Genomic DNA, 14,709 nt, shown 5'->3' with positions numbered 1-14,709 from the left:
ACCGAGCGTGCGATAGTTAAAGAATTTCGGGACACTTGTTACAGACAAATGGAAGATAACGCGTTTTCATTAGCGACGTCGTCTGCCTCGCGCCACCAGCTAATTAAAAACTAATTGAAGCAACAATAAGAGAAACGCTTCATCCTCGTTCCAATACTGTACTTTCCACCTTATGATCACAACTGCTCCCTGTACCCTTCCGGGCCTTCGATGAATAAATTGCGGCTCATGCAGGGAGGGGGGACAAGCTATCTTTTCAATGGGAATGGCCTTCTCTGCAATCACAACAGCTCCTCTTCCTTCTGTTTAAAAAATGATCTCCCGTTCGTGTATCCTCTTGCTCAGTGCTGCCTCCGAAAAGCCAATTTAATAGCTCGGGGAACGCCGTAAACTAAAAAGATAAACGTGGTTAAAAGCAAAGAGGGGAGGCAGGAGAACGCGATACTCCCAAAAGGAATTTACGCAGTATGTTAAAGAAGATTTGTTTGGAAAAATCCTTCCGGGGAACTCTTTCCTTGAAATATGCAGACCTGCCTTCTGTCGAGTCTTAACCATCGGTCCATTCCTTTGCTCTGACTGCAGGCCTCTACTGAGAAATACCAAGACTGGGATGTAGAACCAGGCACTGGCCAACCATCTCTGAACATCATCATAGTCCCACAAACACACCCTGTGAGGTAGGTGGGGCTGAGAGAGCTCTGAGAGAACAGCTTTGCAAGGACAGCTCTAAGATAACTGTGACTAGCCCAAAGCTGGCTGCACGTAGAGGAGTGGGGCACACTCCCTCACCGGCAGGCTTCAAGCAGTGGCTGGATGAATGCTTCTCAGGGATGTTCTAGGCTGATACTACATTGAGCAGGGGGTTGGGCTAGATGACCTCTATGGTGAATTCCCAGCTGTCTGATCCTGTGCTTCCATGACTGTGTGTGCTTATAACGTCAAACAAAATCCTTGAGCTAGCTGAAGATTTAAGCAGGAGTGTTCTGTGATTTACAGTAGGCCAAACATTTCTTGATCAGCAGTTGGAACCCGGATGCTTCTCTGTCCACAGCTGTCCATCATGGAAAAGAGATGCTTTGCCAACACTGTGGTCATCAGTCCTCCAGCTGGGAGAAAAATGCTGTTTTCCAAAATCGAAAGCTGCTTGCAAGACACTTTCCCATCCGAACAAATGACAGCCCTTCGAGGGAAAGCTCTGGATTTTCTCGAGGGGGGTAGGAAAAAAAACCCCGCTCCTTGCTATTTCTATACTCTCCGTCCTAATGGCCAAAAAATTGCCGTATTGATCTCTTGTTCCCTTGCCGCGGTTAAAATGTGATTTACTAGTGTTTTTAGCTTGGTTTTCTCCCCTCCCTTGCTCAGCCAACACCAGGGCTATTTAGTAGATATCAGGTTAAAAAATGTATTCGTTTTGGAGGGAGAAGGAAGAGGCGGGTGAGGTCGATAGCCAAACCGAACGCTGATCGCCTTCCTGACTTTGAAAGAGGAAAGAAGAAAGCATTGAAGTTCTCAGAACAGAGTGCAGCCAGTTCAGAAATGCTACAAGGGCATGCTGGTTTCAGTTCAGAGGCGCCAGCAAAATGCCCTTAATAATGAGCCACAGAGGAAGGAAAGACGATTGAAGGCAGCTTAAAAAAAAAAACAAGTTGAATCCTTCTCTGTTAAGGGACCAGGAAATGACTGCAAAAGGAAGTTGAGGCAAGAGCGACATTTGAATCCAGTGATACTTTCAATGGAGGCAAGATTCTTGGGGGTTATGAGATTTCGAGAGTCAAACCGGTCTTTGTCAGGTATCTGATGAAAACAAGGATGGGTGTCTTCAACGTGAGAAATGAGTTGATCTCTACGGGGCTACTGGACTCGCTTTGACCTCTTCTACTGTGAAGGGGCTGTGGATCAGTGAAATTGGCAGGCAGAAGTTCAACCCCCGGCACCTCCAGTTAAGAGGACCAGGCAGGAGGGGATGGGGAAGACAGCCTGAGACCGAGGGGAGCCACTGCCAGTCTGAGTAGACAAGACTGACCTCAATAGACCAAGGGTCTGATTCGGCAAACCAACATGGCTGCACTCTGAAGCTATCTGCAGATAATAACTTCAGTACCATGGACGGTTCCCGACTCGCAAACAAGATATTTGCACCTTGCCAAGTCCGGTAATCAGGAAAATCCCACTTTGGGGGTTCAGCCTAGCACGGAGCATATGGGAGACCACTGTATTGGAGACCAGACTCCATTTTATTTTCTTGTTTTCCCACAACACAAAACCACTGCAGGGCAGGTGACATTAACCCCCCACACACACATGAACGCACATGCAGTTGCCGTACACTGAATCTGGCCACCGGTCCATAAAAATCAGTACTGGCTACTTGTAAGAACATCAGAAGGGCCCTGCTAGGTCAGACCAATGAGGGTCCATCTGGTCTACCACCCTGCCTCAACCCACCTTCTCTCCCAATCCTTCCCATTTGGGATGCCAGAGATCAAACCTGGGACTTCCCATCTGCCAGGCAGCCTTGGGCCTCGAATAATTTTACGCGGGACGCATTTCCTTGAATTAAAAAACCAAAACAAAACAGTTGATCTGCCTGATGCTTTCTCCGAATGTGCCCAATGCAAGAGAAGACGCAGAGACTCGGCTAATTACGTTTGGTAAGCAAAAGGCGCCTATTAGAGCCCATGGGTCGAGACGTTTCTCTGTTCCTCCCGGCTGAAGGAGCCTTCTGCGTACATGGGATGGGCGACACGCAGACAGGCATTAGAATCTTAGAAAGCCGACTCTACTGGGTTCGACAGAACAGGCATCAGTGCCCAGAGCTCTCAACGTAAAACCAGCATTAGATTTGCTCTGCAGAAATCTAATTTTTTTGCTGCCTGAGGAGGCGGAAAGATTGAGAGTGGCGTCTCCAGGATATCTGTCTTTTGCAGAAGTTAGTGTGTTTGTCATTCATCAGTTCTGAAGACACCATCCAAAGATATATCTCCCCCCCACCTCCAGAGTGGCCAAGTTCCCCCTTGACCAGCAGTGGGGGACAGGGGATTGGATTGAAAGATCCAGGTAGACAGAGTTTGTCCTCTCCAAATAAAGCATCTGTTTCCTCCAGGGGAACTGATGTCTGTAGTCTGAAGATGAGCTGTAAATCCAGAGGATCCCCAGGTCCCACCTGGAGGCTGGCATCCCTAATCTCCCCCCCCATTTTCCCCACATGTTGCCCTTTTCCCATCCCCCCCAACTCCCAAATTTAAATCTCTGCAGCTGAGCTGAGTGGCACATCTATAGCACTATATAGCACTTTTCCAGCCCTATAGCACCTGCATAGCGCTATAGCCCTTCTACAGCACATACCTAACAGGGATGTTGTAAGGATCAAACAAAGGAGAGGAGAACAACATGACTCTAACCCAGAATGATTCCGTGGTAGAGCGGGGAATTCGAACCCGGGTCTCCCAGTTGCTAGTCCAACACTGCGAACAGTACACCGTGCATCAATAAAATCGTCCTGGGATTTTAGCCTTTGCCGGCATAAAATCTCAGAACTAGACCCTGGCGGAAAACAACCCAACATTCCTTTCATCTGTTCCCTGCAAGCTCCCTTGTTAATTTCTTCACAGACAATGTTCTGGATGTGCCGGGTTACAAAGAGAGTGCTGGTCCCAGCCCTCCTCCCCATCCGTCCGCCTCCCCGGCTCCCTGTCTGCCCAACAAGCTGTTATGCAGCTGATCTCCAGGGTTATTTGCTTTTTGAATAAGTCATGAAAAGGGGGGGATCGTTAAGCTGTATCTCCCACAGAGGATTCACCATGCTCATTCCTGTGCTGCTCGGTTCTCACACTTTTGATGTTCTTAGGAAGGCCTCGGCCTCCGTGACCTTTTGTTGGCCCTCCAGAGGAACTGGCTGGCCTCTGGGTGAGACAGGAGGCTGGATTAGGTGGAGCACTGAACTCATCCAGCAGGGCTGTTCTTATGTGGCCTCCCTCATGGTAGCAGACGGAATGTTAGGCAAGGAGCGGGTTCAAATCCTGAGTCAGCCCTGAAGCTCCCTTTTCCCAACCGAGCCTACCTCCCATTGAAAAGTGGAAACTGTGCAGTCCTGAACTCTTAATGGAGGAAAGATGGCACTAAAATCAAATACATAAATTGAAAGTCAGAAACATCCCCTTTTCAGAAAACGTGAGTTCAGGGACTGCCGTCTGCTGTGTTTTCCTGTTGTTCTGCTCTGATTTGATGCCGGTTTCGGGAAAGAATGAGACCATTTTTCACAGTCATGGCTGGTACTTGTCTTCAGTAGACAGGGGCGGGGGGGAGAACCTCTAAGGAGTTCATCTGCTCATCGTCATAATTATTTTGTCATCTTTTTAGTAAAGCAGTTTGTGGCAGTCTGGGGGATGAACAGACCTGGGTTTTTAGTCTGCATGCAACAGTGACACCCCATGGCAGAAGAAGGGGGAAATTATGTCGGTTAATCAAAGGGCAGGACTGTGAGAAAATGCAAAAAGAAAGGATCTTTCTCGTCCGTGAGTTAAATTGCCGGAACTGGCCACGGTGACTGTTCTCTGTGGACTTGCTAGGGGGCGGGAAGAGGGGGAAGTGAAGAAAGAGCAGAAAGGGCAAAAGATGCATTTCCCCGTTGGTGGATGCTTTCTTTCGTTCACAGCATCGTCAAATTGTCAATATTTTAATCAATCATCTAGACACCGTTCAGGGCAGTTCATTCTGCTTCAATGACAGCTTTTAAAAGTTGGTGTTTCTTTACACGAGAGTCCCTGTGGGACACAATACAAGGTCCCATTGGCGCTGCCAATCAAATCTCCAATGGCCAATCAGAAGCCTTGCTGGGCAAAAGCCCTATATGGGCCCACCCCCTTTCTCAAAACACTCAGCGGTGCCAGGAATGGTGTTAGGGGATGCCGGGGTGCCTGCGGGCAATATGTTGAAGACTCCCGGCTGACATAGTTGACAAGCTCACAATTGGCACTGAATTTTGTCCAGAGTTCAAGTTCCCGCTAGTTTACTTACAGTCATTGAGACCAGCATCGGAATAACATCAAGTATAAACATCACGCAGCACAACACAAAATATAGAATCTATACGTACAGTTTGGATGTCCTGGACAGGAATCACAGAAGATTCAGGTGGGTTGACGTGGTGGTCTGAAGCAGCAGAGCAATGTTTGAGACCGGGGCACTTTTCAGCCCCACAGAATCCTAGAATTGAATTTTGTTGGCCTTGAAGGAAATAAGGAATCAGCCTTGTGCTGCAGTGGTGGGAAGCGAGGTGTTTGGAAGGCGGCATTAGATCACAAACTTTAATAGACTGCCATTACTCCTCAGCTGTGAGCCCGGTAGCCCAACTACAGCTCTTGCCTTAATTTTCTTGGGAGCACAAATCCCCAGGAAGGACAGGCCCGCTTCCTAGAACTGATGAGCTGACCGGTTCATCGACCTGACCGGACATCTGACAATTCCAGAGCGTTTGCATGGTAATTTACGGAAACAAAGGAGAAAGGAAGGGGGAGGGAAACCCTGGAACAGACCAGAACAGCACTGGGTGGGCCAATGTTAGAATGATGTCACAGAAGAAAAAGAGCTGTTTATTTTGTACCCCGCTTTTAACTACCCGAAGTAAAGTGACTCACCTACTCCTCCTCTCCTCATGACAGACACCCTGTGAGGCAGGTGGGGCTGAGAGAACTCTAAGAGACCTCAGGTTTGTCGCAGTTCTTTTAGAGCTGTTCTGGCAGAGCAGTTCTCCTAGAGCTCTCCCAGCCCCAAAAACCTCACAGGGTGTCTGTGGCAGGGAGGAAGCCACGCTAGGACTCCTTCGGGTAGTGAAAAACGGGGCAATCGAAAACCCAGCTCCTCTTTCTAAAAAAAACCAACTCTAAATCCCAAAAAGCGCTTCCATTACAGAGCATTGCATTTCTCTCTCCATGCATCACATCTCTGAACTGTGGCGACCTCTGCTTTGACGCAGACATTTCTCCAAAGAGGCCTTGTGAGTAAATAACACGGCAGCCTCGAAAGGGATGGCGAATTCACTCCCGGGTGTGTTTTTACGAGACACTGACAGATTGCCAGTCAGATCCCACATTGACTCTTTCCATTTTTCACATCTGCCGGTCTCAGACTCAATTTGCCTGTCGGGCGGGACTATGAATCAACGTCTCCCGATCCCTGCGGCGTTCGGCTTAGCACCTTTATTGCTGAGGGAAAGACGGCCTCTCGTAATGCCACTGCCACCTGTGTGGCAGGAGACAAACGCCTCCAAAGCAGGGGAAGGGAGAACTGATCCGCTCTGGCTCATTACATTTTGACAGCACCTTTAACATCTGCAAGAGGGGACATTTTAATCAATAAGGCCTCAGAGCCAAATCTGGGGGGCAGGGGGGTGGCACATACATGAGAAGAGCCCTGCAGATCAAGCACAAAACCCACCCAGGGGTCTGGCTCAAGGACTAACCACTTCCCCTTGCCTTGGGATCCCCTTGCTGGAGTCAGCATAATTTGAAAGCTAACTTGGGTTGGTATTTGGAAGGCAGACCACCAAGGAAGGCTCTGCAGAGGAAGGCCATGGCCAACCACCTCTGCTTCTCCCTTGCCTAGGAAGCCCCTTGCTGGGGTCACCATAAATTGGAAGCTAAGTGTGTTATTTAGTGTTTGTGAACCGCACTTAACGGGGGAGGAAATAGCTTAACACCAATGACCAATTGATTCCGTTGCAAAGATCGTGATGCAAAACTTCAAATGGGAAAAGGACTCCTGACCCCGCTCAGATTTATTTCCGCAAAGACACGTTCTGTTGTCATAACTTGTGTTTGATTCCAGCGATATTGCCAGGAAAAAAAATAGTTTGGGAGGAAAATGCAAGACTCAGTAAGAGATTTTATTACCTTGACAGCAGCTGTGGCCATCTTCTGGTCCAATAGAAATGCTCCCAAATCCTGTACGATGAATGTGCAGGCGATGATCTATCCCAGCCATAAAAGGTTTTGTGGAGCTCCCGACGATTGACGGTATCTGCAGGGGGAAATATCATTTTTTGCATTAAGCTCATAAAGAAAACTGCTACCAAGGTTTCTTCCGAATGTTTTCTAAAGGCTGAGCATCGCAGCCAGTCGACTGGAAAGCAGGGTTTTGTCTTCACAGGCCAAGGATTGCTTCATGTTTTGTTCTTTGATGCAAATCTTGGAATCGCTCACTGCCATCTAAAAAGTAAGGGCTAGGTCTACACAAAGGCAATGTTCCGGAGCCAGCGGTAAAGCAATTCGATAAGCAGGTTTCAATAAAGTAACAGGAATGACCTGGCTGGATCAGACCCATGGCTGGGTTACGTGGCTTCCCTGGTGAACATTCATTCATTCATTCATTCATTCATTCATTCATTCATTCATTCATTCATTCATTCATTCATTCAATTTATATACCACCCTCCCCAAAGGCTCAGGGCGGTTTACATCAAACAGGAACAATGCAAATAACTCAGTTTATAATAATACCACAATGACGATAACATTGTGAACAATAGAACATTGAAGGGAACAATAAATCAGCGCTTACCGATGGCCCAGTGGGTGGGCAAGTCTGCAGGGATGGTTGTAGGAAGGAGGCTGAGGGGGGGGGGCTGATTGGTACTGGTCAACCTCAATCAAATGCCTGGTGGAGGAGCTCCCTTCTGCAGGCCCTGCGGAACCGTTCGAGGTGTTAGAGCATTCAGAGGGTCCCCAAAACGGCACCCGTTGTGCAGGTTTTTCAAAAGTTTTTTTTAGCAGCAGCTGCCGCCACGAACCAAAGCTCTATTGTGTACCTCTGGCGCCAATTTTATGCATCACCTCACCTGCTCCAGCAGTTCTTCTGTGGCTGCCATCTTGTAGCTGCACCCACCACACTATGTGAGAAGTGCCCCCAGACTCTCCCTACTCAATTTCATTTATTTGAAACTGGCTGATATTTCTGCTTTCAAGTCTCTCCTTACTGCTTTTCCCTTTGATACATCTTTACCCCACCCTCTTTCTGGGACACTCGGGATATACTGCTCAGTGAATTCACCTACCTTACAACAACCCTGGAAGGTAGCTCCTATGCCACCGTTCCCACATTGTTTTTTTTTAATTGATATTTTATATCAAAATTTATATTTTGATCTATAGAATGCCCCTCTCCAAGTGGTCTCGGGGCGGCTCACCACAACTGGTTAAAAACGCATACCGTTAAAAATTGAAATTGCATTTAAAATCCTGTCATCACCCCAAAAGCTGGGGAAGTTAAAAGGATATGAGTTATTCGGCACAGGTGTTCCTGGGCCTCGACCAAAATGCCAGGTGGAAAAGCGGCATCTAGCAAGCTCTCCAAAGCTTTTAAAGGCTTGTAGGTGGGGGGGTCGTGAAATTTGTTTTATTGCATTTTATTGCTGGTGTGAGCCGCCCGACCTAGGAGCTGCGGCATAAACATTTAACGCATAAATAAATAAATAATGCTAAATAATTCGGTCCCCCGGTTGCCCCCCTCAGTCCACACCCCTTCTGTCCTGTTGCTCCCCAGTTGCTGGCACCAGTAAGACTGGTTTTTAACCAGGGAGGGGTCTGACCCACTCCTGGGGAAAACAGAAGTGGTTGTATTTATTTATTTTGATTTCTTTTTTCCTTTGGCCTGGTAGCCCAGCCAGGCCTGTAACTGACTACTGGAATGTATCCTTTTGGGATTTAGTCACAACACAGTAACAATCACTAGGCCAAAAAAACAAACAAACCCAACAACGGGTTATTTATTCAACTACCAACAAAAGAGCATCCAGAAAAAAAAAAGTGGTAACATGAACAGGCAGAGTGACAGTGGTAACTTTTACCTCAGGAAAAGAAAAAAACAACAACCAGCCTGTTCTCCCTTGAACCTGGCTCCTCCATCCCCCTCAGTCCAGGGGGTTTCACTATTTTCCCCCTTTCCTTCTCAGTTCAGGAATTTAAAACTATTTTTCCTTCCTTCCTCAATTTAGGAAGGTTTACCTATTTTTCCACTTTCCTCAGTACAGGAATTTAAAACTATTTTTCCTTTCCTCCTCAATTCAGGAAGGTTTAACTATATTTCCCCTTTCCTCAGTACAGGAATTTTAACTATTTTTCCTTTCTACTTCAGTTCAGGAATTTTAAACTATTTTTCCTTCCCTCCTCAATTCGGGAAGGTTTACCCATTTCCCCCCTTTCCTTCTCAGTACAGGAATTTCAAACTATTTTTCCTTTCCACCTCAGTTCAGGAATTTTAAACTATGTTTCCTTTCCTCCAGAAATTTTAAACTATTTTTTCCTTCTCTCCTCAGTTTTAAACTATTTTTCATTTCCTTCTCAATTCAGGAAGGTTTAACTCTTTTTCCCCATCCCTCCTCGGTACATGAATTTTTTGCTATTTCTCCTTCCCTCCTCAGTACAGGAATTTTTAACTATTTTTCCTTTCCACTTCAGTTCAGGACATTGTTTTTAGCTATTTGCCCTTTTCTCCTCCATTCAGGAAGGTTTAACTGTTTTCCCCTTTTCCTCAGGGGGCTTCAAAATCATCTCAGGCCCCCTTCAAAGGAAGAGCACAGAGACATGGGAGAAATTCCTAGAGTGTCACTATGGAGGCCATTTGCTGGCTTTTTTCCCTTCCTGCTTTTTTGGGGCTGAGAATGGGCAAGCCTGGTCTAGAGCTGGGATTATTTTGAACATCCGAATGTCCATGCCTGCAGCTTGGATGACCACAGCCACCCTCTGAGGTTTTCCCATCAGTTCATCTCTAGCTTCTGGTTGCTAGGACTTGATGCCTTTTAGGAAATCTCATCTCTAAAAGAGATGTACTTCACTTTTCACTATCAAAGCAGCTTGCAGACACCTTTCCCTTCCTCCCACCACAATAGACCCCCCCTGTGCGGTAGGTGAGGCTGAGAGAGCTCTGAGAGAATTGTGAATTGCCCAAGGTCACCCAGTTCTCCAGGTTAGAAGCCACTGCTCTTAACCACTGCTCTAAGTTTGATTCCCCACTCCTCCTCCACATGCAGCTAGCTGGGTGAACTTGCGCCAGTCACAGTTCTCCCATGGGTATTCTTGCAGATCAGTTCTCTCAGAGCTCTCTCAGCCCCACCTACCTTGCAGGGTATCTATTGTAGGGAGAGCACGGGAAAGGGGATTGTAAGTTGCTCTGGGACTCTTTTGGGTAGTAAAAATCAGGGTATATAGAAAAGCAGCTCTCCTTGTCAGTCTCCAGAGACACCGAACCGTGGCCAGATTAAGAGCAATACGACCGGTATTTTTCTAAGCAACCCAATTTTTTCACAAACCAACCACAGATTGAGATTCGGTCCTTCTCCACCCATTCTGGGTGGAAGGAAGTCCCAACCCTCCCCCCCCCAATTCCGAAAAGAGTAACTCTCAGAAGGCTATGTTACTTTAATGTCTTTTATTTCCCCCCCAATAATAAAAAATAAATTAGTCATAAACAAAAATAACCAACTTCTCTTTTTTTTTCTCCCCTCCCTCCAGAGAATATGTATACATTACGGAAAAGGGTGCTGTACAGATCTGGTTCAGGGTACCGCTGGGCATATATTTTCCTGAACTGGTCAAGAAGTCCTTTAACTTATTTCTTTTTCCCCGCCCCCCCACTTACCAATTCATTTTTGCAGAAGTGGGGGCTGTTATTAACCATGATATAACAAGACCATTAACTATGGATTTACAGCAAGACAATCTAGATAAGCCAACGTAGTCTAGATCTCCACAGCGAAAGCTGGTTAATATTGCCAAAAAAAGAACTGGACAGAATTGCAGGTGGAATATTAGATATATATATATATATATATATAAATAAATACATTTGTTTTTAAAGTCCCTTTTTTGGAAAACAAAATCTCATTCTAAAACAATAGAACTATTTTGATGCAGTGGCTTGTTCCGTATAAACATAGCTTAGCATACATACTTTCCTATAAACATCTTGTATTTACAAATATAAAAAAAAAACAATAAGTTACAACAAAGTATATCCTTCCTCACAAGGGGGTGGGCTGCATTGATTTGGGGCATACGTAAAGGGTGGTTCTGCGTCAGTTGCCAACTCCGGCTTGGGGAATTCCTGGAGGTTTGGGGCAAGGAGACAGGGAAAGGCGACGTTTGGGGAGGTCTGGGGTCTCAGGGTGGGGGTGTGGTGAGTCTACCTTTCCCAAGCTGAGACGCCCGCCCACCTGAATCGATCTTCGCGGAGATCAGGTTTAATTCCAGGAGCTCTCCAGTCCTGGAGGATGGCAACCCTTGTCAAGTGCTCGCCCAGTCCTCAGAATTTCAGGATGTCAACGTGGAAGCTCAGGAAAACTGAACCATAACTCCCACCCCCAGCCTCGCCTGTTCCCCTCCAACCCATGCAACAAGGCATGATATTCGTTAAGGGGACGGGAACAGTTCAAACACAAGCGAGAATCTTCTAGCGTCTGCCGGCTCCCTTCCCCAGCCATTTCTTACCAAGTGGTATGAGAATCTTTGTCGTCCTTGTCCTGCCTTCTAATTCAACACGGAACACAGACAAAACTAGAATTGCTATCCTCCCTGTCCAAAAACAAAAGAGATCATAGTAATGCTTTGGGAAGGTGGGGTCGTCCTGAGCCCTGCGTTTAATGAGCGCTCCCTGGCGGTGACCTCCTCCCTCCACCACCTTAGCAAAGGTAAGATATTGGGGAGGAAGGTGTAGCATCGCCAGGGACGGGACGGGGATTCACATGCTGTTCTGATTCAGGCCCAAAATGGGGCTTAGCCGGGGGTGGGTGGGGTCATATTAAGAGTCCCTTTAAACCCTTGAAATTCACTGCCACAAGAAGATGTTGTGGTTATGAGCACAGACGGCTTCAAGAGCGGATTGGAGAAAATCTAGAGCAGAAGCCCGGCCGTGGCTACGAGCTGCAAGGTATAGAGGGGACACCAGGTCTGGGGCAGTGAGCCTCGGTTTTCTTGATGCTTGGGGGGCAAAGGTGGGAGGGCTTCTGGAGTTCTGGCCCTGCTGGTTTTGCCCCAAAGGGGTATGAATGAATTTGCTCGGTCGTTAACAGGTTAACTTTGATGCGTCAAAGAAGGCTTAAAATGCTTGCTCGTTCACAGCTGGGGTTCTGGAGAAACAAGGGTTTCCTGTAGGAACTTAGGGGCAAGTGGTGGATTTGGAGCAGGACCCTGGTAACAATGATATCGAATTGGATCCGATGGTGTCTTTCTACTCCCAACGAATAATGAACACCCACCCCCCCCCCTTTGAAAATATAAAAAATATAAAAATCGGGCAGTAACTGGGGACTGCCTCTAGCACCAATCTGGACAAGCAGCCCTTGGAAGGCTAAGAGCAGAAGGGCAAGGAAAAAACGACCTTGAAGCTGCCCTAGATTGAATCAGTCTTGAGGCATCAGGATCAGTATTGCCCCCTCAGATTGGCAGAAGCTCTCCAAGGCTGAGATAATTTACATCACCTGGTCCTTTTAAAGTAGAGATGCCGGGGATTGAACCTGGGACCTTCTGCATGCCAAGCAGAGGGTCTTCCACTGAGCCAGTGTCTCAGGCCGAGGTCCTTCCCATCACCCACTGCCTGGTCCTTTTAAATTGCAGACAACAGGGATTGAACCTGGGACCTTCTGCATGCCAAGCAGAGGTTCTACCACTGAGCCAAGGCCCCTGCCAAGCCTACAACTCCTGGTATTCCCAGGAAGTATCTAATCTAAGTACTAACCAAGCCTGACTCTGCTTAGCTTCCATGATCCGATGAGAACGGGCATATTCCGAGTGGGACGGTTGTAAGGCAAGGTCCGTGACTCCTCCAAGCTAGATCCCGGCTCTCGTGCTGCTTAGCCAGTCCCAACGGGGATTGTCTTGCTGTTTGGAATGGGTTATTGCTACCGTTGTGTACTTTATTGTACAAGGCACATTCTCAGTGGGTGGAGCTTAAGGCTGCGTAAAAACAGAACAAAGCAAAACAAAACAGAGCACGGTTTTACAGTGTACGTTTCCAAAAGGCAGCGAGTGTGGACTCGGGGGCTGGGACGTTGCAGTGTGAGTGCGAGTTGACCGCACCCCCCAAGAGGCATTCACCCAGTTCAGGAAGCCCCTTTGGGAAGAGGTCGTCTCCGTCGCAGTCCAAGCAGCCATGATGAGCGGGCAGAAGTCGGAGGTGGGCGACCGAGCCGGTGTTATCTGCGTCCCAGGAACCCTGACTGCCTGTTGGCGACCCTCAGGCACGAGGCACAGCAGGCCGTCTTGTAGTAAGTGTAGACGCAAAGCCGGGCTTGCACTACCACGTTGCAGTTGTAATATTTGTCTTTGCAGTTTTCGTCTGGGAAGAAACACAGGAGGCAAAAGGAACAGGCCTTTATGTAGCATGTTTTGTTTCATGTATTGTTGATTAGTTTAATGTAAACCGCCCTGAGCCTTCGGGGAAGGTGGTATATAAATCTAATAAATAAATAAATAAATAAATAAATAACCCTTGCAGTAGCGCATGATGCTGTTTGCGCGTTCGTCACGATGGCGAGGTCTAACGTGGCAAATTTGGGCAGCGTCTCGGAAGCCAAGGCATTCGAACAAAAGACCCCAACCTTCTGTGGGGACTCTTTGGAGTTCTGGGATAGGTCAGTGGGCACGATGGCAAAATGGCTGCCCCAGGAGGCGGAGCCAACCACAAAATGACTGCTGTGGGGGGCGGAGCCGACCCAAAACGATCAGGACGTGAGGTCCATGCCTAATAGCACCCCTTTGGCATTCCAGACAGAAGCTGCACTTAAAAAAAAATGCCTGTTAAAGTGAACTTATTTAGTTAAAGATAGTCTTTTGCATATACACGGTGTACCTTGATTCACACGGTGAAGATTCTTGTGCCGTGCGGGAAGCTGCTGCCAATTTGATCTCCAGTGGCCAGTCGGAAGCCCGAAAGCTTTACTGGCCCCATCCATTTTCTAAAAACATGGAAGGTCCCAGGCAAAGTTTTGCTGGGCGACATGTAGGCAACATGATGGGGACCCTCACATTAGAAACTCTCGCTCTGCTTTTGTCCTGAGACTTCCCAGCTTCCGGGTCTGCTGCAGGAAAGCACAGAGCCTCTCTTAATGAAGATGTGCCACAACTTGGGAGGGAATGACAGGAGGTTAGGCGGAATCAGAGCAGATCCAGCCATCGCTGCCCTTCAACTAAGATCCGGGTCGTGTTTTACCTGCCGCTGAAGGCAGAAGACTCAGCTGGTTTGGCCGTGACCGAAGCCGGATCAGGATACTTTGCAGCCCTAAATATCATGATCAGCCGTCTAGCCGAGATCTCTCGCTGCGAGGCGCGAGAGGCGTAAAGTCGAGAGGGGCGTCAGCATGTTCCCCGCACCTCGCTTGGCGTAAATAATACATCTGCTCAAAGCACACAGCTTGAATAATACATTCGGCACAATCACTTTTGCTCCGAGGACAAATCAATTTCATTTCCGGGGCTTCCAAACAAGGTAGTGCTTGGCTGTGTTTGACAGGCGGGGACGGTAGCCAAACGTTAATTGCTTGGCGAAACCCAGCAGAAATCAGGGGAAGAAGCACATTTCTGACGCGTGCCCCCTTCCTAGGTTGCATAAAAAAGGCCAGCCCAACACGACCCGGATCGGAGACCCCGACTGTCTCAGAGCAGGGCGTATTCAGAGTGGTGTAGTGATTAAGAATGTTAGTCCAGCATTTGGGAGACCCAG

At 47.7% G+C, this 14,709-nt stretch overlaps 1 protein-coding gene across 7 annotated transcripts in view; it reads right to left on the bottom strand.

Annotated features, from left to right (window-relative positions):
• THSD4 (thrombospondin type 1 domain containing 4) overlaps positions 1–14,709 on the bottom strand; it is a 301,669-nt gene that overhangs the window by 141,078 nt on the left and 145,882 nt on the right. For 4 of the 7 annotated variants that reach the window (XM_077318332.1, XM_077318334.1, XM_077318333.1 and 1 more), the window contains one exon: positions 10,408–13,326. In XM_077318332.1, coding sequence (XP_077174447.1) covers positions 13,184–13,326 — 143 coding nt within the window. In that variant the 3' untranslated portion in view covers positions 10,408–13,183. Of the gene's footprint in view, positions 1–6,890; positions 7,018–7,557; positions 7,682–10,407; positions 13,327–14,709 lie in introns of those variants that run through there. The other 3 variants (XR_013227502.1, XR_013227501.1, XR_013227503.1) reach the window with 3 other exon arrangements.

The sequence above is a fragment of the Paroedura picta genome, chromosome 18 (genome assembly GCF_049243985.1).
Source record: "Paroedura picta isolate Pp20150507F chromosome 18, Ppicta_v3.0, whole genome shotgun sequence".
NCBI lineage: Eukaryota > Metazoa > Chordata > Lepidosauria > Squamata > Gekkonidae > Paroedura > Paroedura picta.
The sequence above is the reverse complement of the archived record's forward strand: the minus strand, read 5'-3'. Positions and strand labels throughout refer to the sequence as shown.